Source organism: Rhopilema esculentum, chromosome 6 (assembly GCF_057945365.1).
Source record: "Rhopilema esculentum isolate cy_ngs chromosome 6, ASM5794536v1, whole genome shotgun sequence".
Taxonomy (NCBI): Eukaryota; Metazoa; Cnidaria; class Scyphozoa; order Rhizostomeae; family Rhizostomatidae; genus Rhopilema; species Rhopilema esculentum.
This window is the reverse complement of record NC_142820.1, coordinates 2,096,287-2,123,472: the sequence shown is the minus strand read 5'-3', so window position 1 is coordinate 2,123,472 and position 27,186 is coordinate 2,096,287. Positions and strand designations below refer to the sequence as shown.

The 27,186-nt window shown below is 36.2% G+C and overlaps 3 protein-coding genes across 4 annotated transcripts; 1 reads left to right on the top strand and 2 right to left on the bottom strand.

Annotated features, from left to right (window-relative positions):
* Nucleotides 1–70: 70 nt before the first annotated feature.
* LOC135685912 (uncharacterized) lies at nucleotides 71–26,329 on the bottom strand. 2 transcript variants are annotated; one of them, XM_065202009.2, is made up of 13 exons: nucleotides 25,887–26,329; nucleotides 6,873–6,926; nucleotides 6,620–6,712; nucleotides 5,280–5,366; nucleotides 4,737–4,939; nucleotides 4,466–4,596; nucleotides 4,237–4,328; nucleotides 3,599–3,685; nucleotides 2,633–2,853; nucleotides 2,033–2,099; nucleotides 1,583–1,764; nucleotides 1,020–1,230; nucleotides 71–805 (listed from the first exon to the last, which is right to left on the bottom strand). In XM_065202009.2, the coding sequence occupies exons 1-13, from the start codon at nucleotides 26,316–26,318 to the stop codon at nucleotides 671–673; spliced, it is 1,995 nt and encodes a 664-aa protein (XP_065058081.2). In that variant the 5' UTR covers nucleotides 26,319–26,329; the 3' UTR covers nucleotides 71–670. The 2 variants fall into 2 exon arrangements, with proteins under 2 accessions (XP_065058081.2, XP_065058080.2); XM_065202008.2 differs by lacking the exon at nucleotides 25,887–26,329 and adding an exon at nucleotides 7,993–8,801.
* LOC135685918 (uncharacterized) lies at nucleotides 14,300–17,017 on the bottom strand. Its single transcript, XM_065202016.2, has 4 exons — nucleotides 16,813–17,017; nucleotides 15,659–15,794; nucleotides 15,106–15,224; nucleotides 14,300–14,643 (listed from the first exon to the last, which is right to left on the bottom strand). Exons 1-4 carry the CDS (start codon nucleotides 16,828–16,830, stop codon nucleotides 14,413–14,415), a joined length of 504 nt encoding a protein of 167 aa, XP_065058088.2. The 5' UTR covers nucleotides 16,831–17,017; the 3' UTR covers nucleotides 14,300–14,412.
* Nucleotides 19,688–23,830, top strand: LOC135685919 (uncharacterized). Its single transcript, XM_089108785.1, has 5 exons — nucleotides 19,688–19,706; nucleotides 21,155–21,260; nucleotides 22,344–22,479; nucleotides 22,909–23,027; nucleotides 23,487–23,830. Exons 2-5 carry the CDS (start codon nucleotides 21,243–21,245, stop codon nucleotides 23,715–23,717), a joined length of 504 nt encoding a protein of 167 aa, XP_088964911.1. The 5' UTR covers nucleotides 19,688–19,706; nucleotides 21,155–21,242; the 3' UTR covers nucleotides 23,718–23,830.
* Nucleotides 26,330–27,186: the final 857 nt, after the last annotated feature.

The following is a 27,186-nucleotide window of genomic DNA, read 5'->3' as shown; positions in this document are numbered from 1 at the left end:
ACAGGTGTATAGTTAATTGTAAATGCACTATGCATTTTAGATTAAAGCGATGTGCAGAAAGAAATCTAAATGGGCAGAAAGAATGGCAATATGAGTAAGATTGTTATTTACATGCAGTGCCATATTTTACGAACAAAAAACACCAAGCAATAATCGAACTAACAACTTATAACAACATAGAATGCAAACTGCAGTGAAGCGATAGTACCAATACGAATGGGTGTACTAGAAGAACTGTGTACTACTGTTCAACTCATTTGTTCTGTCCAAATCTGAAAATTCTTATTTTTCTGATATCAAAATCAGCTGAGCAGCATGGCTTAGCGAATATATTCATATATCTTTGAAACTATATATTTAATCAACAGCCAGTTCTGTACAGGGTGAACCTATACCTTTTATTGCCGGTAAGCGGTAACAAAACTTTTGCTATTTTGCATGATATAGAAATATTTTAGATGACCCCAACGTATGTCAATTGAGAGCTGAATCAGTTATCTAGTGGGACCATCCAATTGCCTTAATTACGATACAGTGATGATAGCAATAAATTAAATTGGCAGCGAAATACCTAATTACTAATTAGATTTTTTTTAAGATACTACGACCTAGTTAAAGTTTTAAAAGTAAACAGTATCATAAATTCAGCGTAGCATTGAGCAGCCTCAGTTCAAAGGCCATTTGCATTCTCGTTTTCAATTGGCATGTATTCTGGATCGTCCTCAGCATATTCCAAACGTTGGGGCTTGCTTAATTCAAACAATCCAGGACAGGTATGGTCGCGCACGTAGCTATCTGACACGGTCTAAAACAAAATTAGGTTACATCAAGTACACACATTTTCTGGACGAGAAAATTTCAGACAGAAAACATAAAAAAATACAATTTGAAACTAAACAAAGTTGAATGAAATAGAAATGAAGTTCGCAAATAGAGATAATCGATATTCAACTTTAAGAATTTGTCAAAGTTGACGTTTTCAATTTTCTATATTTTTAATAAACAAAACAATTTGTTACCTGCAGAAATTGGGGGTTAGCACCTCGAACAGTTCGGCCTTCACTCACTGACAGATATTTGCTGACTTTTTCATATCTTTTGTGAATAAAGGACCAGCTGGCGACCGTTATGAAAGGCAAGGGACTTGCACAGGCAACGATCCAATAGGCCTGCTTAAATGTGAAGACGCCAATCATCATGAGCTGAAAGACCAGTACACCAATGCCAACACTACAATATAAACAGTATGTAAAGCCGGAGGTAGTCAACGAAAAGAGGGCAAACAATCGAAAAAAGTCAGCCTGGGAATACAATAGGATGTGAATGAGTCACAAAAACTGTGTTGTATTCTTCTGCATACTAATTATAGACGTCAAGCAAAAAAAGTCATTAAAGATGGAAAAATTAGGCTATTTAAGGAACCGACTACCTCTTACATCTAATGGACACGCACCGCTAGAATTTTTACTTACGAACTGGCTCCTGATACAAAAATGTTTCTAAAGTTTAGAAATTTTCGGAAATACGTACATACAGAAAGTGCCAAAATTTAAAATATTAAAAGAAAAAAAGGATACTTTACCTTGAAGAGACGCGCGGCCATAGACGCCCACCCAGATCAATCTCTTGCATATAAACATGAAGTAACTGATTCACCCAAACAATGTATCGGTACCCAAAGTAGACGATAACAGCGGGGATAATGACAGGCGAAATTACGGAGTATGTTATTGCAATGAGAAATATCAAGACGTCATTTGCGAACTAGAACACAAAGATCAAAGTTTAAAACTTTGTAAACAGAAAAAGATGATTTTCATCTGGCAACATTATTCATATTGTTTGAGAGAATCATTTTAAGGACGAAAAATATCAGTGAAAAAGAATTTTCTAATACTTGATAAATATTTCGTTACTGCTAAACTTTCATTAAGTGGATTGACATTAAAATATCCTGTGAATTGGTGCCTTTTGAGAATGACTACTATGAAAATTAATTAAAAACAATCAAAAGACAAAGAAAGCATATTACCAAGTTGGCATAAGGTGGGTCTCCTGGCTTCCACGCTTCTAGCCGTTCCCTCGATGATTTTGCCCAGCTAACAACGAAAAGGTCGCACTTTACCAAAGCATATGATCGCTACATTAAAGAATCCTAACTCTAAAATTTTTCGAGCCTTGCTTTTATTGCAAAACTGTTTTCTTACCAGAAAGCTTCCACAAATCTTTTAAGTGACTAGACAGCAATTTGGAACGTTAGAAATAAACAGCAACAAAAAATTATTGATTTTCTATCAGTTTTAAGCGATTAAAGGAAAAGAACCTAAATAGAAAATATTTAGATAAAGATGAATCCCTATAAGTCGGACCTATAACAGAGGCAAAGCAATAGCAAAGCAAAGTCGGACCTAGAACGGAGGCGGGATTAAACTGTATCTAATTGCAATATGTAACTGAGATGGCAGGCAATAAAGCAATAATTTGTGTCAATGGTTTTTAAATTAAGCAAAGGACTGTGTGGATATGCAGGTTGCTCTAAATGAAAGAATAATGACTTTAGTTAGAAGTGAAGTGAGTCCTTAAAAAACAACGACAGAAAATTAAATATGAACTAAAAATTAACTTAACTTACCACTTAAGATAGAGTTGAACCATGATCAAAGTAGGGATTCGTGTCAGTTCATATCCAGTACCAACAAATGCCATCAAGCTGACGTAACATAAATAGAAGTTAGCTTGTCTTGGAAGCGATATGGCCAATTCGTCTGTTATTCTATGTGGAGCCTCCATTATTTGCTGAATTTTTGAAAAGAATGACCCAGCAAGCATAAAGAAGAAGAAGGTGTTGCAAATCTAGAAAAGAAGACTTGAGTCAAAAAAAGAAGACTTGGCAAATTACATAATAACTATTTTTCTTCAATGGAAACCTTAGTGGCCTGGGTCCACAGCAAAGCCCTAATAAAGGAAAGGAGGGAAAGAAGAGGGGTTGGAATCAAATTTGTTCAATTTAGCTTTGAAATAGCATAGGCTATAAAAAAGCTAAAAAGGAAGTGATAAATGGGTAAAGGGCTAGGGCTATGAGGCAGAGATTGTGAATTTGGCAAAAGGACTTATCAAATCTAATTGGGGACAAAATCTCTGATCTTCTGGGAGAATGCCCAGGGAAGTATCTGCAAAATATGAATAGGTCAGAAACACAATGCCAATGAAAAAGAGGTTGGGAAGACTTCTTGCAAGGTTATAGATGTCATTGAGGCAAATGGCTTTTGGATTGATTGGAGATGAAAAGCCAATGTGTTTGAGACCTATGTTTTGGAATAGAAGAAAGAGACAATTCCAATAAAGATTGGATAATACAGATGACAAGGTTAAAAACAAATTTATAACATTTATAAGGCAGCTAAAATCAATAAACACATGTTTTGAGGCATTGTACAACTGAGGCAAGACAAAATCATATTCCATCTTTCATTGGCAGCATCATAGGTTCACAGTTTTGTTATACATATATAATTATAGCAAAACTATCGAATTTATTGCATTTATAGGTTGTCAGGAAATAAAAGAGAAATGCTTTTGAAAGAAACCCAAAACTCACAAGGAAAAGGGTCAAATAACTGAAGACAAATAAATTTGTGCCAGACTTGGAGACGATACCACTGAACCTTCCAATTCTTTCCAAAATCTAAAAAAGATTAAAGCATAATCTTAAACGATTTTAACCATTGTTGTTTGAAGCTACCTAACTTTTGAAGGTAGTTTTTAGGACACTAAGAAGCTGTGCTTATGAAGCAGCATCTTGTTTCTTCCTCTCAATGTGTCCACACCTTGTATTTCCTATGTCTGAAAAAGCAGAGAGCTGGCCACTCTCTATACTCAAAGTGGTCATAGCAGGGACTCAAATACCAGACCCATAATCAGTAGCCCGTAACCCTGATCACAGAGCCATCCTCACACTTCCTCTGAGCCATCCTCAACTTACGTGTTTGGTTCGATATGGGCAAAGATACAAACTTCAGGAACAGAAATGATGGCATGTCACTGCTGTTGATATGAGAAAAGTCTATCTGGTGAATGCATGAGCATGAAACTCAATGTAACAGTGAAAATGCCTCATATTTAATCAAACCTCTAGAATAATTACAGTGACCATGCTAGTCATACAATTGTCACATGTTGCCTATTTTCTAATCCATAAACTTCTTTTTTTGACAAACTAAGAAACAGCAAACTTACATATGGCAGGAGAAGGTTGAAAATGGCAGTCAATACAACAGGTACCAAGCCCTGGAGCAATGCTTGAGTAACCATTGACAGGTCGGTAGCAACTGCAAAATATAAGTAAAATATCAGCAAGGTAAGAGAAACAACTATCATTTACAAACATTAAAAAGTCAATACCATTTTGTGTATATCATAAGAATAAAACTGTTATCTTTATATATAGCAATGGTACAATACATACACGAATCTAGGAATTTCAGCTTCTTTGCTAAAGTCTGTAAATTTGTCAAACTGGCAATGAATGTGACCGGAACAGCCCAAAGTATGATTAGACCAGCAACCATTAGATATGCCAGGAATCTTCGAATAGATCTGAAGGATAAAAGTCAATTACTAAGCCATGCCAAACATATGCATTAAGTCTAGAAATTTGAAACTTATAAGAATCATGCAGGTGCGTATTGTCTCTTCTACTATGTCGAAGCAAAGAAATGCGAGTTACATGGCCCTACCTGTTCCAAGCTGGCAGGGCTAGATTCTCCCACAATACTTCAAATGCGTCAGGTGCAGGTGATATTTTGTAGCTCCCAGCTTGAAAATCCCAAATAACCTGAGCAGCAACTGCTTGTGAAGCAGGGGTTTTAAAAACAACAAACCCTGATGGGACTGGACTGTGTGGGGCATCTTTCTCTTCATGAAGCAATTCTTGAACAACCTGCATTAAATGGCATACCTAATCAGTGCTTTTTGGCATACCCATCAACAAAAAAAGTGACGCCTCAGCTCATGCAATAAATGTTCAATTAAATATCAGAGCGTAGAAAATTATATAAAATAGCTTTTCATCTTTTCATCACTTGCTAAATAGATTGCTAAGCATGGTAGAAGGAGGAGGGGGCTGGAAATATCAAAAAATTTGCATATGCACTTGGTGAATTACACCCTGATTTAAAAAGCAAATATTTAAACTATAGAAGATAAAACAAAGAGCTTTTTGATTGAAAGAGGTTTAAATAAAAAAATTGAATCTTCAATACATAAGTGAAGCTTTTTACCTGAAGCTTTTGATCAATGATACCTATCTTACTCCTTAATGGAGATACCAGCTGGGTTTCACTATCTAGATTTCGCATTTCTACAGCCTGCATGGAAATCAAAACAAAAGTTAACAAAAGGGTGATATCTAGCAAGAAAAAAAATTTGATACAAGCAGTTTAAGAAGAATGTTTCAGCTTAACAGTTTGTCTGAGCTGTCCAAGCTTTTGAGCTGTCTATTCAAAACTGTTGCCAAACTTTAACTGCAGTCAAATATATGAAAAATGGGGATTTTTATTATGATTAATATGGAATTACCAAATATTTTACAATCTGAAATTTTGGGGCTAAAAAAATTGTTCTTTATAACTGCATAATTTTTTGACTTAACAAGATAATTCTAAAATATCCGAAAACCTCAAAAAATTTCACAGAAGTTGACTTCTGGTTTAGTATACTTACATTAAAAAGTATCAGCACAACTTCAAAATTTTGAAGACAGTACATGCATTTAATTTTGATAGACTTTTTAAAAATCTTTTGTCATTAATCAAGAATGGCAGCTATCTCCATGAAATTTTTGCAAGACATTATCGATGTTTCAAAGCCATTAATGTACATCCAAAAAATTAAAAAAACATCAACCATAAAATTTTTTTTAGGCCTTGAGACCTAAATATGTGAGTTTTGAAAGTCAAGAACTGAGTTTAAAGAAGTGTTTGCAAATTTATTCCTGTGAAAATAATGCAGATAGTTCTTGCTTAATTGCATTAACTGTCAGCTGCTCAATGAGTGCAGTTTTTACCATGTGCAAATTAAGTATTTTCATACAAGACAGTAAAATGTTTATCAAGGCTTGGCAGACTAAAGAAGTTTAGGACACTGAGAGACTTAAAGGTCTTTCTGAGAGAGCTGCAAAGTAAGAGGTTTGAATCCTTACCAGGTATTATGATGTCATGTAAAAAGAAGCTAAATCTAGGAACCTTGATAGGTTGCAGCTAAATTTAAATAAACAAGTAAGGTCACATTTAAGTGGCTCTTGTTACTGTTATGAGAAGTGGATAATTTTCTGTTGCATTAAATTTTAAAAATGATTGTCAATTTATTGTTTAAAAAGGCCTCTAAATCAAATTGTCTAGAATGAAATCAAATTGCCTTTCAGTATGTCACACAATCACAATCATCAGACAGCTATTTTAGTATTTTATAGTATATACATCTTTAAAAATGTATCAATAGATTGATTGGAAAGTTTATGTGGATACATTATGCACCTTTGTTAGCTGATGCAAAAAAGCTAAACAAAAACTATTAAATTAAGGATGTTGAGCATAAATTTACTACAGCTCTGTTATTATACCTGTATATGATCTCGTTTTCTAACCAAGTTGTTGTGCTTTTCAATCAAATTCTTCCACCTCTTAAGATTCTTGACCAGATAAGAACTGTAAACCTTCAAGGCAAATTAACAGTATAGACTTATCCAATAGTTGTTTAATGCTAGATGTTCAAGTTAATGCAAACAATGCAAAAAACAAAGGTAAGAATTGAAAAAATAAATTAAACAAAAAATGCCTGTTAATTCATATTAACAATTACCAATATTCTCTCACCTGGTTTGGGAACAAGGAGGCAGCAAAATTTTCAAATTTCATATCATCTTGATTCTGTTTGACATGAAACAAACAAAGTTAGATGCCATACAAACATAATTGATTAGGACAATAAAATTTTTGAAATATATGATCAAATTTTCTTTTTGTCAACCTGCCACAATTCCCAGTTTTTTTCTAACAAAAGTGTCTTGCAACTTTGATATGAAGAAAAAACAATCATTCTTTATACTGATTCAAGGATTACTTGCGAAGGTCAAAGATAATAATGTTGATATACTGAATATATTTGAATAAAATATACTTGTTTGATATAATGAATTAAATACAACAAATTTATGCAGAACTTTGAGAGATTCAACTAGCCCTTTACAAGTCTGAAACTTCTAACATCCCTAAACCCAAAACATAGTTTTTAATCCTCACAAAACTTAGTGTCTAATCTCTGTCCGGATCAAGCCCAAAGTCAGGCCTGTGGAGTAAAGGTGGCAAAAACCCCATACCTGTTGCAGGCAATGCTTTGAATGCTTTGAAAAATAATAATAATATTTCTTTGAGGTGGATAAAAGAGAACTTTAAAAGAAGTATCTGCCAATTTCAAGAAAACCTCAATGATCCCTGAAAATGTATTTCATACCAGCTGCATGGACCAGTATGTAGAGCAAGGCACTTTTCAACAAGATCTTTGGTGTGCAAAAGCAAAATGCTCTGTCTTCTGTTGGTATGCACAATCAGATGATCTGGCATGCTGGTGTGCACTAAAAAATTTGCATTTGTGTAGTTGCATCTGGGAGTACCACTTCATTATTTTGAAGGAGCATTTTTGACCTGTTTTCTTTGTTCTAATACCTAACATAGATTAATTATCTAAATGGATTTTGCCCCTTTTCCAAGAATGTAGAGGGGATGGTCTTTTCCCTCTTCTTGAATAAAAAGCGGAGCCACCACCCAGACTGGAAACTTTGTATCTTGCACGGACAAGTTTTGGGCCCCTTTGATTTGCCACACCCAAAACTTTACTAGAGTGGACAGAGGTTCCTGGACAAAAATCTCTCAAGTGTGCCCATGCGATACTCTACACAGAGACTGTTGTAAGGAAACAATATGGTATGGCACTCACCTCCTTCGGAATATCTTGCACCAACACCACATGCCCTTTCGCACGTCTTTTGGTCAAGTATATTTGCCTATACAGCACAAAAACTTCCCATTCCTTCTTTATAATATACAGGAATACAAGCGAATATATCCAAACAGCAAGCAAATGGGCCCATAACTTCGGTGACTCTAATTTCACGTTTGACATTGATATCTTGTCAAGGCCTTCTTTCAATTTCATCCCGCCGTTTACATTCAGCGGAATCAAAATGAAAATCCCGTATGGCAGCGTAAATATTGCAGCTTTAAGCAAAAGTCTGAGGAACCTGAGATAGATTAAAGCATCGAGGCCAAGATGATTGAATATATCATCATCGTTGATCATCATGGCAGGCGTAACCCAGGCAAATAGAGTGCTGGGTAATTTTCCTTGAGGCAGGCGTTGATCGGGCATCAGCAGAAGCCTTGGCGTATATATCCTCTTCAGCTTTGTTCTCAGCCATGAAAATAACAAGACAGTGATGATAAACAAAATCAAACAAAGTATTAATACAATGATGAATGATTCTGTCGGTTCGTTGAGGTTCTTATCGGAAAAAACAGCACTCCCATTATTCAGGGCTGGCCCCTTCAACTCATGGTAAAATCCAAATGGGAAGTCACCTTTCTCAGAATTAACATCTCTGTGCATATCCTCATCCATTTTTACTACTGCGATCTCTTTCAACTAATGAACTTCTGCCATCTTAATATTTTTAGCATCAGGCTAGTTTCACATCGCAGTTTTGAGCACAAAATCATCAGCCTCCTTCTCATGCGTCACAAGAAACCTGTCTGCTGTCTGCTCAAGGATTCCTCGTCCTGTCAGACTTGATTATGCAATGATTAAGATTATGTTTTTTCCTTTAATTCAGGGGTGTTGTGGCCAGGCGGGACACCAGGAGATTTCCCGCTGGGCCCCTTTCAGTTTAGTTTGTAAAACCCAGAAAAATATTCAATATGAACAAAATCCTTGGTGAGAAAACGCCTCACTTACATGTAGACTCAAGGTCACAGTTCAAAATTAAGGGAGGTCCGGGGTCCAACATACAGTATAACCTCGTTATAACGTACTCGGTTATAATGTACTTTCGGTTATAACGTACTGTTGTACTTGATCCCAAAAAAGGTCCGTACTTAACATTAAGAAAGTACTCCGCTTATAATATACTTTCGGTTATAGCCTACATCTTCTGTGACCCTTCTAAACAAATTCCATTTGATATGACATACTTCGTGCGTCTTTTTTGGTAACAATCTACTGTGTTGTGTCTTTTGTGTCAAGGTGCCGTGTGTCATAGATTAAAATGATTGTTTGATAACGTTATATTGTTTCCTTGATTGATTCAAGTGCCGTCCAAGTTTTACAACGATTTTTCGAGTTTTCAGATTTGTCTAGTGCCAACGAAACATTGAAGATGTGGAGCAAAATTGTTGCTGCAGTCAAGAAAACTTAGATATTCAGAAATGCTTTTCAGACTTCTTCTAACTGGGCCTATAACAATTTAATCTAGTTACATTGTTTACAACTTGGTTATAATCACTTTTTCCTTACCCTGGTTACAACGGACTATACTGTATACAAACAGGCCTCTGTGCAAGAGATGCGTGGAATATGAATAGGGCCGCCGAGAGGCGGACAAGTAGGGGCAGGGGCGGACTGGCTAATTTTTTTGGCCCGGGCAAATTTTGATCAAACCGGCCCACAAAAATAGCAAAAAATAACTCCTCGGAAAATGCAAGTAAATGTTAGTCTGTAAGGAACACAAGTTTTTAAATTCAGTAATTTTGTGCATGGATGAATGCTGGTTAACAGAACATGTTGAATAAGTCATTTGCTGACTAAATAGTAAATAAACAAAAATTTTAACTCATTGGTTTTACTTTCTTTCTAAATACAGTAACTTCTATGTTGATAATGTGATCGTTCTAGATGTCATCTAACAGGTGTTTTCTAAGAACTCCAGATTTGGCTGCAAAAAATTACCACGTAATCTGTTCTTTATATATTTAAAGTGGAAAAGCTTCTATCACACTCAACTTGTGACAAATAATTTTCTAATCCTCTGGAAAACCACAATGATTTTAAGCAGCCCAAAAATATCGATTTGTCCATTTGACTTATGATAGGGTAAGCCTAATAAATTTACCATAACTTGTATGAGTTTATTGAAAGGAGCAAGAGCAAGACCCTGCTGTTTTTTGTGACGTTTGTGGCTTTTGCTTGATAAAAAAGCTTTGTATCGTAGCTGAATCCTTTTTAAGTCTCGCAGCTTTTCCTCACGAAATTTCTGTGCACCACCTTTGGTTGAAGTCTTCTTGCTCTTTCCTTGTTCTACGTATGTCCTCTTCATTACTTCACATCTCAGAGCAAATCGCTTAGTGAACTCTAATTTTTGGACTTTTAAGTTTATTACATTTAGCAATAGCTTGTGCTTAGGGAAAAACATGAACAGCTTCAAGCAAAAGCCCCAGCAAAACGACTGGACATTTTCACTGAACATGGACTGGACAAATGTTCAGCGTAAATGTTGCGTCGTTTTGCCACCTTGTCCAGTCTTGTTCAGCGATGTTGAATGTTGTTCAGTCGATTTTGAAGGCAGCCAACAATGTTCAGTGGACTGGATCAAATTTCTTTTGCTCACTGATGTTGTACAGAAATTGTTCAGTCGTTTTGCCACTCTACTGAACATTGTCCAGTTCGCGCACGCGCAATCGATTAATGGTTTGAATTTGGCGTCAATTTATTTCCCATATTCAAATCTTCAACAAACTTTCCTAGTCAACACCGCGAACGAAATGGAAATAACGTGAAAATTCAATTCGACCAATAGCAGAAAAAGGCATTTCATTAGTAACGATGAATCTTCTGATCAGATTAGCTTTAGTTCCGATAAGGAAAGCGATGTCAGAGAGCACGAGGACGGTAATTTTGATGAACCTAGCAGTCCTAGCCACTTTTCAATAATACACTCTAATTCATACGATAACACGGTTAGGGCTATGAAAAGTGTATTTTCAAAGGTAAAGAGATGCCCTGTTGCCAGTTTTCCCACCCGCATTCTTCAAGAGGGAAAAAGTTCACTGGACAATGTTCAGTCGTTTTGCCATAAACAATATTTTCTTGATGTCCATACTCTGAACAAGTGAGCAATGTCCAGTGTGTGACCAGTGCAAATGTCCAGTCGTTTTACCGGGGATTTCTTTATGTATCGCATTGAAACAGGGATGTTACAGTATAATATGTCGCCAAAAAGGAAATACCGTCAAGAGAAAATATAACAAAGTGTCAATAACATGCTCCCTGAAGAAGTGTGTATATTTATTCTTTCCCACAAAGTCTCTGAAAATTCAAGGCAAACAGATTAACGCGTGGGTATACTTTTTTGCCTCGCATTCACTTTTTAAACTAATTTATTTTTTTGCACTTTTATCAACCGGCCCTTAAACCGACCGGCCCTTCGGGCGATCGCCCGAATAGCCCGACCAGCCAGTCCGCCCCTGAGTAGGGGTAAACTGCCCGAGGGCCTGGAGGTCTAGGGACCCTCTTAAAGCAAAGAATTCCAATTTTAGAACTGAACGCAATTCCAATTTTAAACAAAACGCAACAAAGTATGCCTAAAAAATTGTAAAACGTTGCAAGCGTCTGTAAAACATTCTGAAATGTGTTTCAAGCCTTTTTGAAACAGAGTTGTTTCTCTCCTTCACAGCATATAATGTTAGAAATTTAAAATGGCATGAGCAACGGCTTGATTCAAGTTGTTTTACTTGGCATCTAAAGGAAAAATATCTTGCTATGGAAATAGTACGCACAGTTTTTCTTCAAAAATGACACTTTTCACACTTTTTCTAGTTAGGGGGCCCCGTGACCCCTTGGCTCCACAGTCCTGAGGGGTGGCTTTCAAATGAAACTCTTTTTCTACTAATTTGACCATACAATAATGCCTATCCCTAATTATGCATCAGAAGTCTGGGGAACAAACGAGTGGTTAAAGCTTGAGAGGGTACATCTAGGAGCATGTAAAGTGTGCTTATTATGTCTAACGGAAAAAAGACAAAAATTGTCTGCAATCTAATTTTATCTATTTTATAGCATTTGATACTTAGTCTTTATGATAAATAAGTAGAAATAAGCAATTACTTTCTAAAAGAGCGTTTCCCGACGTTTTAAAAGGCGTGGCGTTCATATTTCTTCGGTCGTGGCCTTTTCAGGTCCCCCCCCCCCAATTTTTGGAGTGGTGCGCTGTGCCTGGCCTCAACCAGAGCTTATATCCACGATAATTGATCAACATGTCATTTACATAAAGGTATACAGGGCCGGCGAAACATATTTGAAAGTGGGGGCGGGGGCCAAATATGAAGGTCTTGAAAGGGCTTAGGTTAGGCCGCCACCCGGTTGGCGCCAAAAAAATTTTAGGATTATTGTATTTTAGGGATGGCCAGAAACTGTATCTAAAATGGATTTTTACTGCAGGAAAATCCGAGGCAATATCTTTAGGCTTTGTTTAATCAATATGTACAAGTTCAACAAAAACAGGAGAACTATCAACTAAAATAAAATCAAATTAAGCAATTTGTACACTTGGAATATTGTTTTGTAATATCTGATCTTAAATATTTCGGAAAAAAGGTGCTTTTAACAAAAATCAAAAATAGTTTTAATAGAACTTACAATTGCGTCTAGATTTTCTTTTTTAGTAGGAATGGATTATCGATACAATCAAGTGTTGAAGTTTTCTTGATTTTACTTTTTTAAGAACAAATCTGCCCATTCTTTTTTTCTCATGTCCTCAAAAATTTTCTTTTCGTCAGTTTCTTTCCCTTCCACATCGCTAGCAATTTCTCTCTTTTTGCAATGCTCCTGAGAAATTTTTTATTAACAAATAGAACTTGTGAGCCACGTTTAGGCAATAGAAAAAACGAAACTCCTTCAATTTGTGCTGGCACCAAGTTATTCTAGATCAGGTTTCTCGATCTATTTCCTAAGCCAAGCTGTTTCTCGTTGTACAACTTAGACAATGACCGATTTCTTTGATCTTATTTCCCATATTCATATTTATATATGTCTTCTATGGTAGAGTCATAGCAACCAAGCTAAATCTAAAGGCAGATGTAAGGGATTACTAAACACAGTTACTTACAGAATGCTATACTACATTTATTTCCACTTTTGCCTAAAATTTTCCTTAAGCTCTGCAGAAAAGTGGGAGGGCCATGGCCCCCCGCTTTTGCCGGCCGTGGTATAACAAGCAAAAGTAAAAAACCATAAAGCCACCACGAAGTCAACAAACTGCACCCCGAATGTATGAAGGCCAACCACGCTTCCTCCACGTAACAATCTAGTTTCAAAATTCAAAACAAGTGTTTATTGGCGTAAGCAGATACAATACATCATGCGAATGCTATTAAAATATGGGAATACTAGCTCTGTGGTGGATGAAATGAATGATCTTGCGCAGAGTTGACGTTTCGTCCCCAAATAGAGGTGAACCTCTAGAAAGGTTTCTCCTTCTCACTAAAGAAGTAAGATGAAGAACAAAAGCGAATAAATAAAGAGATCCAGCCCAGTTTGAGAGTTACTGTCTAGAGTTACTTCCATGAAACCAACATTTTTTGCCATCAAACTTTCACAAAATTACTTAATTTACTATTTTAGCTGTTGCACTTCCTATGCTTGATTGCTAAACTGTGTTTATCTTTTTCTTTTCTCTACATTATTTTGGTTCCTTATTTAAAGTAAAATTTTATAACTCGCTACACTAGAATGGTTGTTCAAAAATCTGCATAACCAATTCGATTTCATGTAAAGATTGAAATAAATAAAACTTCGGGACCTAGTAATGGAAGAAAACTTGAAAAAATTTGTTACTAAGCCCTTTCCGCAATCTTAATGTTTTGGCCTCTCAACTTTCAAACACGTTGATGATTGGATATCGCCCCTCTTAATACAAGCAACTGTCAGTAGAAGAGAGAGTTCCTACGTTTCGAACTTAAACATAGCCATCAAACCCATGGCAACTAGGAGACATAGGGCTTGACGGCTGCATTCCCCCTCCCCCTCCTGATTAGGCAGAATTAATCGAATTTCAGACCCAGTCGGGCAATTGTACCCATACAAGGAGCCCTTAAACGTTGAGACTACGCTACGCCTATGATAATTCCATATCATCGAAAATTTTTACGCTAAGCCCTCATTTGTTTTTTAAATGACTCAGAAAGAGGGACTGTATATTCTAAATAGAGTGATCCAATTCTCGATTTAGATGTATCGTAAAAAGCAAACACACAAGTTGATACCAAAGAATTTGATAGCAGAATTCAAATTTGTACTTTTTTCTTCGGCATACATCTTTGGATACTTTAACAAATTTTAATAGTCGCAATTGTGGGGTTTATTGTCCACTTATGATTGAATGTGAAATTTTGTATTTTTAGAAATATTACTGTCCTTCAACATACTTTTGTCTTTCACCAATTTCATGGGGTCACCATTACTTCCAAATCCAATGTATCCTTGACCTTTTTTGGAGAATAACCTTATCTCGTTTCCATTCATGTCAACTATTTCACAGAGGAATGTAACATCGTCTTCTGCATCGTGAATATTGTGGTATACTTTACTTGGATCCTTTTTCTGTTAAAGAAAATTATATAATCAGCCAATATTTCTTATAATACGAGAAAACAAATCTATTTTAGCAAAGAAACTTGATAGAAAGCTAAGGTGCATAATACAATAATGTTCCTTTGATCTTGTCTGCACGTAGCTTAATCTAGTTACGAACTTTGCATAGAAGATGAACACCCCTTCTCTTCACACACACGGTACCATTTCCCAATTAAATAATACGCTGTTTCCAATTTATCAGTTCCAAAACACGAGTTTTTCATACCGTTGATCATTGAAAGTTCATAGCAAATCCATATCAAGGTCTTGCTTTCATTTGCCAAATTGCAATGCCGGCCAAATCACATGTTGGAAAATTAAATTTCTGTAAATGTCACGTCTTGGCCTCCAATTGCTCTTAAAAAACAACGCGATTTGAATTGAAAAATATCTAAATTAGCATAAATTTGCAAAAACTGCTTAACTCACCCGACATGTAAGATTGCCATCATTATCAACAGAAATCATTTGGTTGTCACTTTCGCGCAAGAACATAGCAAGCCTTGTGGTGTCTTTGGCAGCAAATAAATATTTGAGGTTTGCGTTTGCTGTAAATGTGAGAGAAATGATTGATGATGAAATAAAAAGGCTAATTTGTAAGAAAATGGGACATGAGGGCATATGTTTAGGGGAATTTCGATTTTGTAGCAACACAGTTGTTATTTCACAGGCAATGCAAAACAAGAATTAGCCTCTATTATAACCTGGAAACTCTTTCCTTTCTACAGTTATGCCTTTTTGTAGTTAAGAAAATGACTTAGGATTGCCTAATTTGGTTAAATCAGAAACTATGAATTAAACAGAATTTTTGATGTAAAGTAGTTGAAACTTTAAATTTGATGATTAAAGAATAACGAATCCATCATATTTAAAGTTATGACTGTTATCGTATTAAATTTAAGACTCCTGGATAATTGTTAAACCTTGTAAGACAGATAGATTTATTTAGAAATAGGCAGCATGGATCTGATAGAAGGCTCACCAGACTCTACTTTTCCACGAGCGTTGACCTCCCCATTTTCTATTTGTACAGCTCCGCAGGCGAAGGTCAATATTTTGATGTGGTCATGTTCCCATACAGGGTCAAATTCTCGACGCACTGATGCAATTTGGCCATCCTATCATATAAACATGTTGCAAATTATTTACATATGTTGTTCAGAAAGGGACTTTGCCGTTTGAAGGATAGAGTTACTGGGGACACCATTGCTTGAAAAGGATAAAAAGAAATCTGAATATTAATCGGAATATTCATTGGAAACAAAGATGTTAATAGCTTCGGGAGGGGGCAGTAACCATTCAGGTCAGGGTAAAACTTGACACTTGGAACTTATTGGAAACTAACTCTTGTTGCCTTCTAGATTGGGGAGCAAACTGCAACGAGTGCCAAAGACTTAATGAGTTTTATTTTGCATGATTGCTGCAAAGGCTACAGCACGATAAGCTTCTTTTGTGGTGGTATGTTAACAACAATAAATGCGTACGTACTCAAGACTGAATCAAGGCATAAACAAATTTTTGGTGGTAAAGAGAAGTTAAAACTGCCTTAAAACTCTTGTTTGATGATGAATGTGTCCATCGTGAATTGCAAGTGTTGTTGAAATCTATCTATAGTTAGTAAGCAGCAATGACTTGAATTTTGCATGCGATAATATGGCAGCCACTGTGCATCTGTTTTTCACAGATGTTTTTAATTGAAGCAATATCCAAGATGCTCTCGATGGTTTTGGGAAAGTTACTATGATTATATTTGAAATCAGCTTTTCACCCAACGCCAACTAACAGTCGCATTCAAGAAAATGCATGTAAACTTGCATAGCATTATCTAGAAGTGATACGAGCACAACAACCCTTACTTCCTTAGGACCTAATTTATATAATCCCGTTTTTTTTTATCCAAAAACAATCGACAGATATAAAAGTGGCTTAAGCCATCTACCAATCAATTTTAGCCAATCAATGAGTGTGCAAGTGGAATAACACTCACGGATTGGTCAATTTTTGATTGAAAGATGGCTTAAGCCCCTTGAGTATCTGTCGATTGTCTTTAAGTTTGGTATTACCTTGTGAAGAAAATGCGTGAATATAGAAAAACATATCAAAATGATTTCAACCAAAGTGAACAAGAGAACTTACCTCAATACCATGATACATTGTTAGTGCAACTTTTTTGCTTCAAGCTGATTCTTGGTTAGTTCTCTTTATTTACGATGTTCTTTGTTGCTGTGTTCAGTTTCAAGCGCTGCTTAAATAAGAGAAAGACGGAAACAGGATTAAGTTTCGAAACCCCTGAAATATTATTACATTTTAGCAATATGGTAAAATTATTGTAACTGAATGCGTAGTTGCTTTTTTTTGGTTTACCAATTTTTGTTTTTGAGGGCTGTTTCGAAGCTTGACGCCCACAAAAGGTCGTGCCTAATAGCCACTGTGCGGCAGAGGTCATTCCGCAGCGGTTTTCCTCTGATGCTTTTTTGGTCTCAAGTACTCAGTTACTGCTTTTTACATCCAAAGAATATACTAAAATGAAGACGGGAAACTAAGAATAATTAACTCTCAAAATTAATTGCTCCTTAAAACAAGGCGATTGAGAGTTCAAATTATTCTGAAATATATTGGTATGCCAGACCAAATGGGAAGTCACCTTTCTCAGCACTAACATCTGTGCATATTCTCATCCATTTTTACTCCTGCGATATTTCTCAACTAATGAAGCACTACTTCTGCCTTCTAAATATTATTAGCTTCAGGCTAGTTGTCCACATCGTACATTTCGAGCACAAAATCATCAGCCACCTTTTCATGCATCACAAGAAACTTGCCTGTTCGAGTTTCTTCGTCTTGACAGACAAACTTGTGTTCTCCCTTTAATTTTTAGCTTTTCCCAAAAATTGATTCTAAAGTGACATTTTGGCAGATTTTTCTGAAGTAGTCTGATTTAAATCTCTGTCTTAAATCAGCGCAATGATTCCTTTCTCTTCATTATTTCTCAAAGTTACTTGGTGTACTGTTTTTGTGGTAGTTGTTTTTTGAGTTTTTTTTAAATTAATTGCCTTGCAGTGCACAGCTGCTAGGGATTTGTTGTTTGCTCCGACTAGTCTCTTTTTCAGAGGTGAATATGTATTAACAAGTGAGCAGAAGATACTTTCTCTAAACCAGACTGTTTATGAATAACAAGTGGAAATAAGGCAGCGTGAACACTGGACCGGTTCCATTTGGAACCGTGCTAAAATGAGCAAGGTAAGGTCTTCCGTTTACAAAGGACCCGTCGGAACCATTCCAAATGAAACTGCTAGCCGTACCAAAACTGGGTCGCTTAGAAAAAATTTCCATTTGGACCGGGGCATTTTCCGGCGTTCTAAAAGGCGTGGCCTTCATATTTCTTCGGTCGTACCCTTGCCCCAACTGTTAGAATGGTGCGCTGTGCCTGGCCTCAACCACAGCTTATATCCACGATAATTGATCAACATTTCATTTACATAAAGTTCTAACAAGCAAAAGTAAAAACCATAAAGCCACCACGAAGTCAACAAACTACACCCCGAATGTTTGAAGGCCAACCACGCTTCCTCCACGTAACAACCAAGTTTCAAAATTCAAAACAAGTGTTTATTGGCGTAAGCAGATACAATACACCACGCGAATGCTATTAAAATATGGGAATACTAGCTCTGTGGTGGATGAAATGAATGATCTTGCGCAGAGTTGACGTTTCGTCCCTAAATAGAGGTGAACCTCCAGGAAGTTTCCTGCTTCTCGTTGAAGAAATAAGATAAAGAGCAAAAGCGAACAAATACAGAGATTATTCCCTTTTATGAGTAACAAATCTTTATTGTAGAGAGAATTACATAAACAAGCCTATTCGAATGACGAGATAATCAGGCAATGACGAGCAAATGACAAGCTAATTTCCGATAAGAAAGTAATTGCAGATATTTTTAACGACTATATCGCCAATATAAAACTTCTGTTTGTATCGAAGAGTTAGCATCAAACTTGGTATCAGCAAATCAGATAGAGGATCCTATTGAGCTCGCTATTATTAAGTACAGCTTAAGGGAATAACAGAAAACTTTAGTTCTTCTTGTAAATTTGAATTTCGAGCTTGCTGTACCAAGGAGAAAGAGCTTCAAATTGAAAAATTAGACCCAAAGAAAGCATATCTAATCGAAAGTATTCTAGGTAAAGTTCTGTTAGGAAATTAAGACCTGTTGTTCTCATACTTGATCAGTACGTTCAATGCAAGTCTATCTAAAAGCTCTTTTCCAAACGAACTGAAAGCTGGGGATTTCATCAATTTTCAAAAAAGGTGACGCTTCCTGCAAGAACAATTTAAGGCCAATGACTGTTCTCTCCAGGCACGCGCAGCCATTGGGCTAGCAGGGGCTATAGCCCCCCCCCCCACTTTTTTGCAATAATGGCTACACATTTTTTGGAAGGTTTACTCTAACGCATCTTTGCATAGTTTACTCCCATGTAGTAGCAGTTCTTCTCGACTGGGAACAGTTTTTGTTCATTTTCTAGGTGTTTTATCTTGTTTAATGATATGATGTATTTTCTAGCTTGGTTAGCTTGGTATTTTGTTACTCTCAAGCTAATTTTATCTATTTTTATGGTTATCGATAACTTCTCTGAACCAGACTGTTCATAAAAATTGAGTAGAAATGAAAAAGTATTTTCTAGGCGTTTTCCGGCGTTCTGGAGGCCGTGGCCCTAAAAAAATTACGTAACACTCATTTCAGCTATTCCACTTTTAGACTGGTGCGCGGTACCTGGTTCTCTCAAAAGTCTCTTAAGATTTTCGAGCAACTCGTGTATAAGCAAATGATGCCCTGTGCATTCTGTCTCCCTTGCTTTGCACCATACGAAAATACTTTAATACACAACATGCCTTTCTGAAATTATTAGAAACTTGTAATTCTTAGGTATCTTAGATAATTCTTAGGTAATTTATTCATAGGTATCTCGCAAAGAGAAGACTAAGAGTCAAAGTCAATGGTTCTTTAATACTTGGAAAAAGATTATCTTAGGTATGCCCCATGGCTCGGTATTAGAACCCCTTCTTTTTAATATTTCTATCGATGATATGTTTCTTCTGATGAATGGAACCGAATTATGCAACTGAGCAGACGATACCACTTTATACGGTTGCGACGCTGAAGTAAATAACATTATACAAAGATTAGAGCGAGATGCAAATCTACTTACAACATGGCTCCCAGAGAACTGTAAGAATTAGATGGCACCCTATTCTGTTTTGGGCAAACAAAGAAAGTGTTAATATAGAAATATACATGTAATAGCGAGACTCGGAACAGAAGAAAGTAACAAGGAATAACTGCTAGGCAACAAAAATTGAGTTTCAAAAACATGTCCTAATGCTCTGTGAAACAGCTAGTCAGCAGCTTCATGCTCTAGCTCGTATCTCCAGTTCTCATTGAGTCGGAGAAGCTACAACTGTTGACGAAACACCAGTTTAACTATTGTTCATTGATTTGGAAGATCAAAATTAATGCAAAGGTTTTATGAATAGAATACAAAAACAACGTCTCTAGTCTTGAAAAATTATTGGAAACCGATAATTCGGTAACGATTTATCAGGAGAACCTACATTTGCTTATGGTAGATATATACAGAACGAAATCAAATTTAAAGCTAGCCTTTTCATCATAAATCGTATTTTTATAATTGTATTCATTTTATAGCAATTTGTGTGCATTTTGCTCAAAAACTTGGCCACAATTAGCTGTTAAGCTATATGTTTTTAACTGCCAACTTGAAATCAAAGAATTAAGAACAATATTCCAATAGTAAAGCGTAAATAAATCCATCTACTAGCGTTAAGCGAATTCTTCGTCCATTTTCGCACTCGTCCTACTCCATATTTTCTACCATCTGTCACCCAATCAAGTGACGTAATAAAATTAATCAAAAACTTTTGGTCGACATCATTTTTGAATGAAGTTGCTTTTATTTTTGCGTATGAAAAATATTAAAATTTAATGTTCATTTTTGAAAGCTTCATTTTGCCTACCATTTTACAAAAAAATCAAGTGCAATAAATGTTTTGAGACCGAATACGTCTGTTTAAAAAAGGAATTTTCACTGTCTTTTCAGAATAATTTGAACTCTCAATCGCCTTGTTTTAAGGAGCAATTGATTCTGAGAGTTGTTTATTCTTAGTTTCCCGTCTTCATTTTAGCATATTCTTTGGATGTAAAAAGCAGTAACTGAGTACTTGAGACCAAAAAAGCATCAGAGGAAAACCGCTGCGGAATGACCTCTGCCGCACAGTGGCTATTAGGCACGACCTTTTGTGGGAGTCAAGCTTCGAAACAGCCTTCAAAAACAAAAATTGGTAAACCAAAAAAGCAACTACGCATTCAGTTACAATAATTTTACCATATTGCTAAAATGTAATAATATTTCAGGGGTTTCGAAACTTAATCCTGTTTCCGTCTTTCTCTTATTTAAGCAGCGCTTGAAACTGAACACAGCAACAAAGAACATCGTAAATAAAGAGAACTAACCAAGAATCAGCTTGAAGCAAAAAAGTTGCACTAACAATGTATCATGGTATTGAGGTAAGTTCTCTTGTTCATTTTGGTTGAAATCATTTTGATATGTTTTTCTATACTCACGCATTTTCTTCACAAGGTAATACCAAACTTAAAGACAATCGACAGATACTCAAGGGGCTTAAGCCATCTTTCAATCAAAAATTGACCAATCAGTGAGTGTTATTCCATTTGCACACTCATTGATTGGCTAAAATTGATTCAAGTTTCAAGTTTCATATAATCATCAATCCATCCTATATACAATTCTACACAACTACAATACAATTAAATAAAATATGACGCTAAAATTAAATATAACAATTGGCAGATGGCTTAAGCCACTTTTATATCTGTCAATTGTTTTTGGTTAAAAATGACGGGATTATATAAATTAGGTCCTATGGAAGTAAGGGTTGTTGTGCTCCTATCATTTCTAGATAATGCTATGCAAATTTACATGCATTTTCTTGAATGCGACTGTTAGTTGGCGTTGGGTGAAAAGCTAAATTTCAAATATAATTATAGCAACTTTTCCAAAACCATCGAGAGCATCTTGGATATTGCTTCAATTAAAAACATCTGTGAAAAAAGATGCACAGTGGTTGCCATAATATCGCATGCAAAAATCAGATCATGGCTTGCTGCTATAACTAACTATAGATTGCAACGCCACTTGCAACTCCTGATAGATACATTTATCATCAAACGAGAGTTTTAGAAATTTCTTTTTACAACCAAAAATTTGTATATGCCTTGATTCAGTCTCGAGTACGTACACATTTATTGTTGTGAACATACCACCACTAAAGAAGGTTTTTGCTTCCACCCGTCATTTGCAGCAATCATGCACCAAAAAACTCATTAAATCTTCGGCACTCGTTGCAGTTTGCCCCGAATCTAAAAGGCAACAAGAGGTGTCAAGCTTTACACTGACCTGAATGGTTACTGCCCCCTCCCGCAGCTATTAACATCTTTGTTTCCTATGAATATTCAGATTTCTTTTTATCCTTTTCAAGCAATGTTGTCCCCAGTAACTCTATCCTTCAAACGGCAAAATCCCTTTCTGAACAACATCTGTAAATAATGTACAACATGTTTATACGATAGGATGGCCAAATTGCATCAGTGCGTCGAGAATTTGACCCTGTATGGGAACATGACCACATCAAATTATTGACGTTCGCCTGCGGAGCTGTACAAATAGAAAATGGGGAGGTCAACGCTCGTGGAAAAGTAGAGTCTGGTGAGCCTTCTATCAGATTCATGCTGCCTATTTCTAAATAAATCTATCTGTCTTACAAGGTTTAACAATTATCCAGGTGTCCTAAATTTTGAATAACAGTCATAACTTTAAATATGATGGATTCGTTATTCTTTAATCATCAAATTTAAAGTTTCAACTACTTTACATCAAATTCTGTTTAATTCATAGTTTCTGACGTAACCAAATTAGGCAATCCTAAGTCATTTTCTTAACTACAAAAAGACGTAACTGTAGAAAGGAAAGAGTTTCCAGGTTATAATAGAGGCTAATTTTTGTTTTGCATTGCCTGTGAAATAACAGGTGTGCTGCTACAAAATCAAAATTTCCCTAAATATATGCCTTCATGTCCCATTTTCTTACAAATTAACCTTTTTATTTCATCATCAATCATTTCTCTCGCATTTACAGCGAGCGCAAACCTGAAATATTTATTTGCTGCCAAAGACACCACAAGGCTTGTTATGTTCTTGCGCGAAAGTGACAACCAAATGATTTCTGTTGATAATGATGGCAATCTTACATGTCGGGTGAGTTCACCAGTTTTTGCAAATTTATGCTAATTTAGATATTTTTCAATTCAAATCGCGTTGTTTTTTAAGAGCAATTGGAGGCCAAGACGTGACGTTTACAAAAATTTAGTTTTCCAACATGTGATTTGGCGGGCATTGCAATTTGGCAAATGAAAGCAAGACCTTCAGATGGATTTGCTATGAGCTTTCAATGATCGATAATATGAAAAGCTCGTGTTTTGGAACTGATAAATTGGAAACAGCGTATTATTTAATTGGGAAATGGTACCGTGTGTGTGAAGAGAAGGGGTGCTCATCTTCTATGCAAAGTTCGTAACTAGAGTAAGCTACGTGCAGACAAGATCAAAGGAACATTATTGTATTATGCACCTTGGCTTTCTATCAAGTTTCTTTGCTAAAATAGATTTTCTTCGTATTATTAGAAATATTGGCTGATTATATAATTTTCTTTAACAGAAAAAGGATCCAAATAAAGTATACCACAATATTCACGATGCAGAAGACGATGTCACATTCCTCTGTGAAATAGTTGACATGAATGAAAACGAGATAAGGTTATTCTCCAAAAAGGGTCAAGGATACATTGGATTTGGAAGTAATGGTGACCCCATGAAATTGGTGAAAGACAAAAGTATGTTGAAGGACAGTAATATTTCTAAAAATACAAAATTTCACATTCAATCATAAGTGGACAATAAACCCCACAATTGCGACTATTAAAATTTGTTAAAGTATCCAAAGATGTATGCTGAAGAAAAAAGTACAAATTTGCATTCTGCTATCAAATTCTTTGGTATCAACCTGTGTGTTTACTTTTTACGATACATCTAAATCGAGAATTGATCATGAAATGATATGAAATGATTGCTCGACTGGACCTGAAATCCGAAAAGTTCTGCTTGCTTGGGGGGGGGGGGGGTTGCAGCTGTCCAGCCGTATGCCTCCTAATCGCTCTGGGTGTGGTGGCTATGTTTAAGTTCGATACGTAGCAACTCTTTCTTCTACTGACAGTTGCTTGTATTAAGGAGGTGATATCCATTCATCAACGTATTGGAAAATGGAGAGGCCAAAGCATTAGAATTGTGGAAAGGGCTTAGTAAAGGGCCGCCATCATGATTAGTGGCAAGAAAAAATTCTCGAAATATGCTGTTGAAATATGTTAAACTTAAGCTAAGGGCATACTTGAAGAGATATTGTGCAAAAAACTCGATTGTTAGATTGTTAGACTACATGTCTTTCTATCCTAGAAAAATGTATATTTTTTGATATAACGAATTGAATGCAAGAATATTATGAAAAACTTTGAGGAAGCCCTTTGGATGAAACTTCTATCACCCCTAAACCCAAAACATAATTTCTAATTCTTGCAAAACTTAGTTTCTAATCCCTGTTCGGATGTGGCTCTTGTTTTCTTACGAATGCCTATTTCATTGATAACGCAGATCCAGAGGCACCGGAAGCTTCGTGATAAGGGACTGCAGAAAGGGCATCTTCGGATGTCAAAGTTTTCTGCCAAAACAGATAGGGAATCGTCGTCTAGCCAACGATGAAGCCTGGTTGTAGGTGAAGACCCTGTCAAGTTAAGGGGATCAGTGGCCTGGGGGCTACACCCCCAGAGAAATTTCGCATTTCTTCGCCCTGAAGACTCTCAGAAGTGGGGGCAACACCCATAAAAATACATTTTGAAATTGACATTTTTTTCACTCCAATATCAATCTCATAGGAGGCTGTACCCAATCCAACCTTACTTAAAAAAGCTAAATATGATTTAAATAAAATATAACTGATGTTGCATAGATATTCCTTGCAAAGATCACAATTACAATTAAACCATGAAAATTCGGAGATTTTTTCTTGAATATTTGTAAAGTTGGGGAGTACTTATTTCGTAGATATTCCTGAGTTCCATATTTGGCTAGATATGTATGACAAGGATCTTGAGAGCAAAAGGAATCCAAGGGAAGTTTCTGTCAAACTCAAGGAAACCTCAATGATATGTGAAAATGTATTTCGTAACAACTACAAGGACCAGTCTGCAAAGCAAGGCACTTTTCAACGAGACCTATGGAGTGCAAGAGCAAAAGCCTCTGTGTGCTGTTGGTGTGCACAATCAGATATTCTGACATGTTGATTTTATGTAGTTGTATCTGGGCGCACCACATCACTATTTTGAAGGATCATTCTTTAACATTTTTTGTTTTAATAACTATCATAGATAAAGTCATCTAAATGGAGCCTCTTCTCCAAGTGTAACGAAGCGTGCAAGAACAAAAGCAAATATAAACGATAGTTCAGTTTCTCTTCTTCTTCGACATTATCCAGCTTAACTTTATAACGTCTTCTGCTAGCTATCCAACCTATATCTCCGCATCAACTTCTGTCTCTTCTCTCACGCTCACTAATTACAATAACAACAACTCTCGTTCCAGTCTCTCGTTGCTCACATCCTCACACAAGCATGTAGAGAGGATGGGTTTTTGCCCCCACCCTCAAATAAATAGTGAAGCCATCAATTTGTTCAATCTTTTAGGGCACTTACAAATAAAATCTTCAATTGGTTCCCAAACTACAACATGCAGAAGAAGTCAGTATACGAAGTCAGCAAATCGAGAAACTGTAATATGATACGATACAAAATTAAATACTCTATATTAGATTTTCAAAGGATGATTGTTGCTTGCTTCTAACTGAACTAGCCATAGTAAAGAGGATCACGTCAGTTTTGGGTCTCTTTGATCTGCCACACCCAAACCTTTACTAGAGTGCAGAGGTTCCTGGACAAAAATCTCTCAAGTGTGCCCATACGATATTCTACACAGAGACTGTTGTAAGGAAACAATATGGTATGGCACTCACCTCCTTCGGAATATCTTGCACCAACACCACATGCCCTTTTGCACGTCTTTTGGTCAAGTATATTTGCCTATACAGCACAAAAACTTCCCATTCCTTCTTTATAATATACAGGAATACAAGCGAATATATCCAAACAGCAAGCAAATGGGCCCATAACTTCGGTGACTCTAATTTCACGTTTGACATTGATATCTTGTCAAGGCCTTCTTTCAATTTCATCCCGCCGTTTACATTCAGCGGAATCAAAATGAAAATCCCGTATGGCAGCGTAAATATTGCAGCTTTAAGCAAAAGTCTGAGGAACCTGAGATAGATTAAAGCATCGAGGCCAAGATGATTGAATATATCATCATCGTTGATCATCATGGCAGGCGTAACCCAGGCAAATAGAGTGCTGGGTAATTTTCCTTGAGGCAGGCGTTGTTCGGGCATCAGCAGAAGCCTTGGCGTATATATCCTCTTCAGCTTTGTTTTCAGCCATGAAAATAACAAGACAGTGATGATAAACAAAATCAAACAAAGTATTAATACAGTGATGAATGATTCTGTCGGTTCGTTGAGGTTAGAAATTTCGAGGAGAATAGAAATTAGAAAAATTGGATTTTGAAAAAGCCTAGAACATAATGGTTAGTTTGCATAAAACGTTAGGCACTGAATAGAAATTGGTGTGAGCTTTTTTCTTCTGAACATGACGTAGAAGGCTTTGAAAAACAAAAACTGCTCATGGACCAGCGTTTTAGGCACATGATAATTTTTTTAAAGTTTATGGGTAAGAGAGATGAATGGTGAAAAAGTTGATGCCAGTCTAAAAAATTTGAATGCTGAAGCTCTTTGTTAAAATCAGATTTCATCTTTGGAGCGAGAATCACAGACTTGAGAATTGAGCCCACGATGATGCTAGAACTACTTGAGAACAGAAAATAGTTTCAAAAAGGTATAGTTTATTTATGCGAATAAGCGCTCCCTCTGTTGATTAATTTCTTAATTGGCAGCACATTTTCTAGGTTATAACATGGTTTCAACATGCTATTTTGTAAAGAAAAGCAGCACGTTACAAAGCTTATTTTAATAAACTTAATAAATTTAATATCCTTTATAAACTTTACTTAGTAACGATGAGTCTTCTGAAGAGGTAAGCTATTGCAGAGAGCACGAGTACGGTGATTGTGATGAACCTAGCAGGCTAAACTCTTCTTCAGACTCAGTTTACCCGCGCTCATTTTTTCATAGTGCAAATAGTTCACTGGGGAATGTTCAGTCGTTTTGCCGCCACCAAACTTTTCTGGATGTCCACACACTG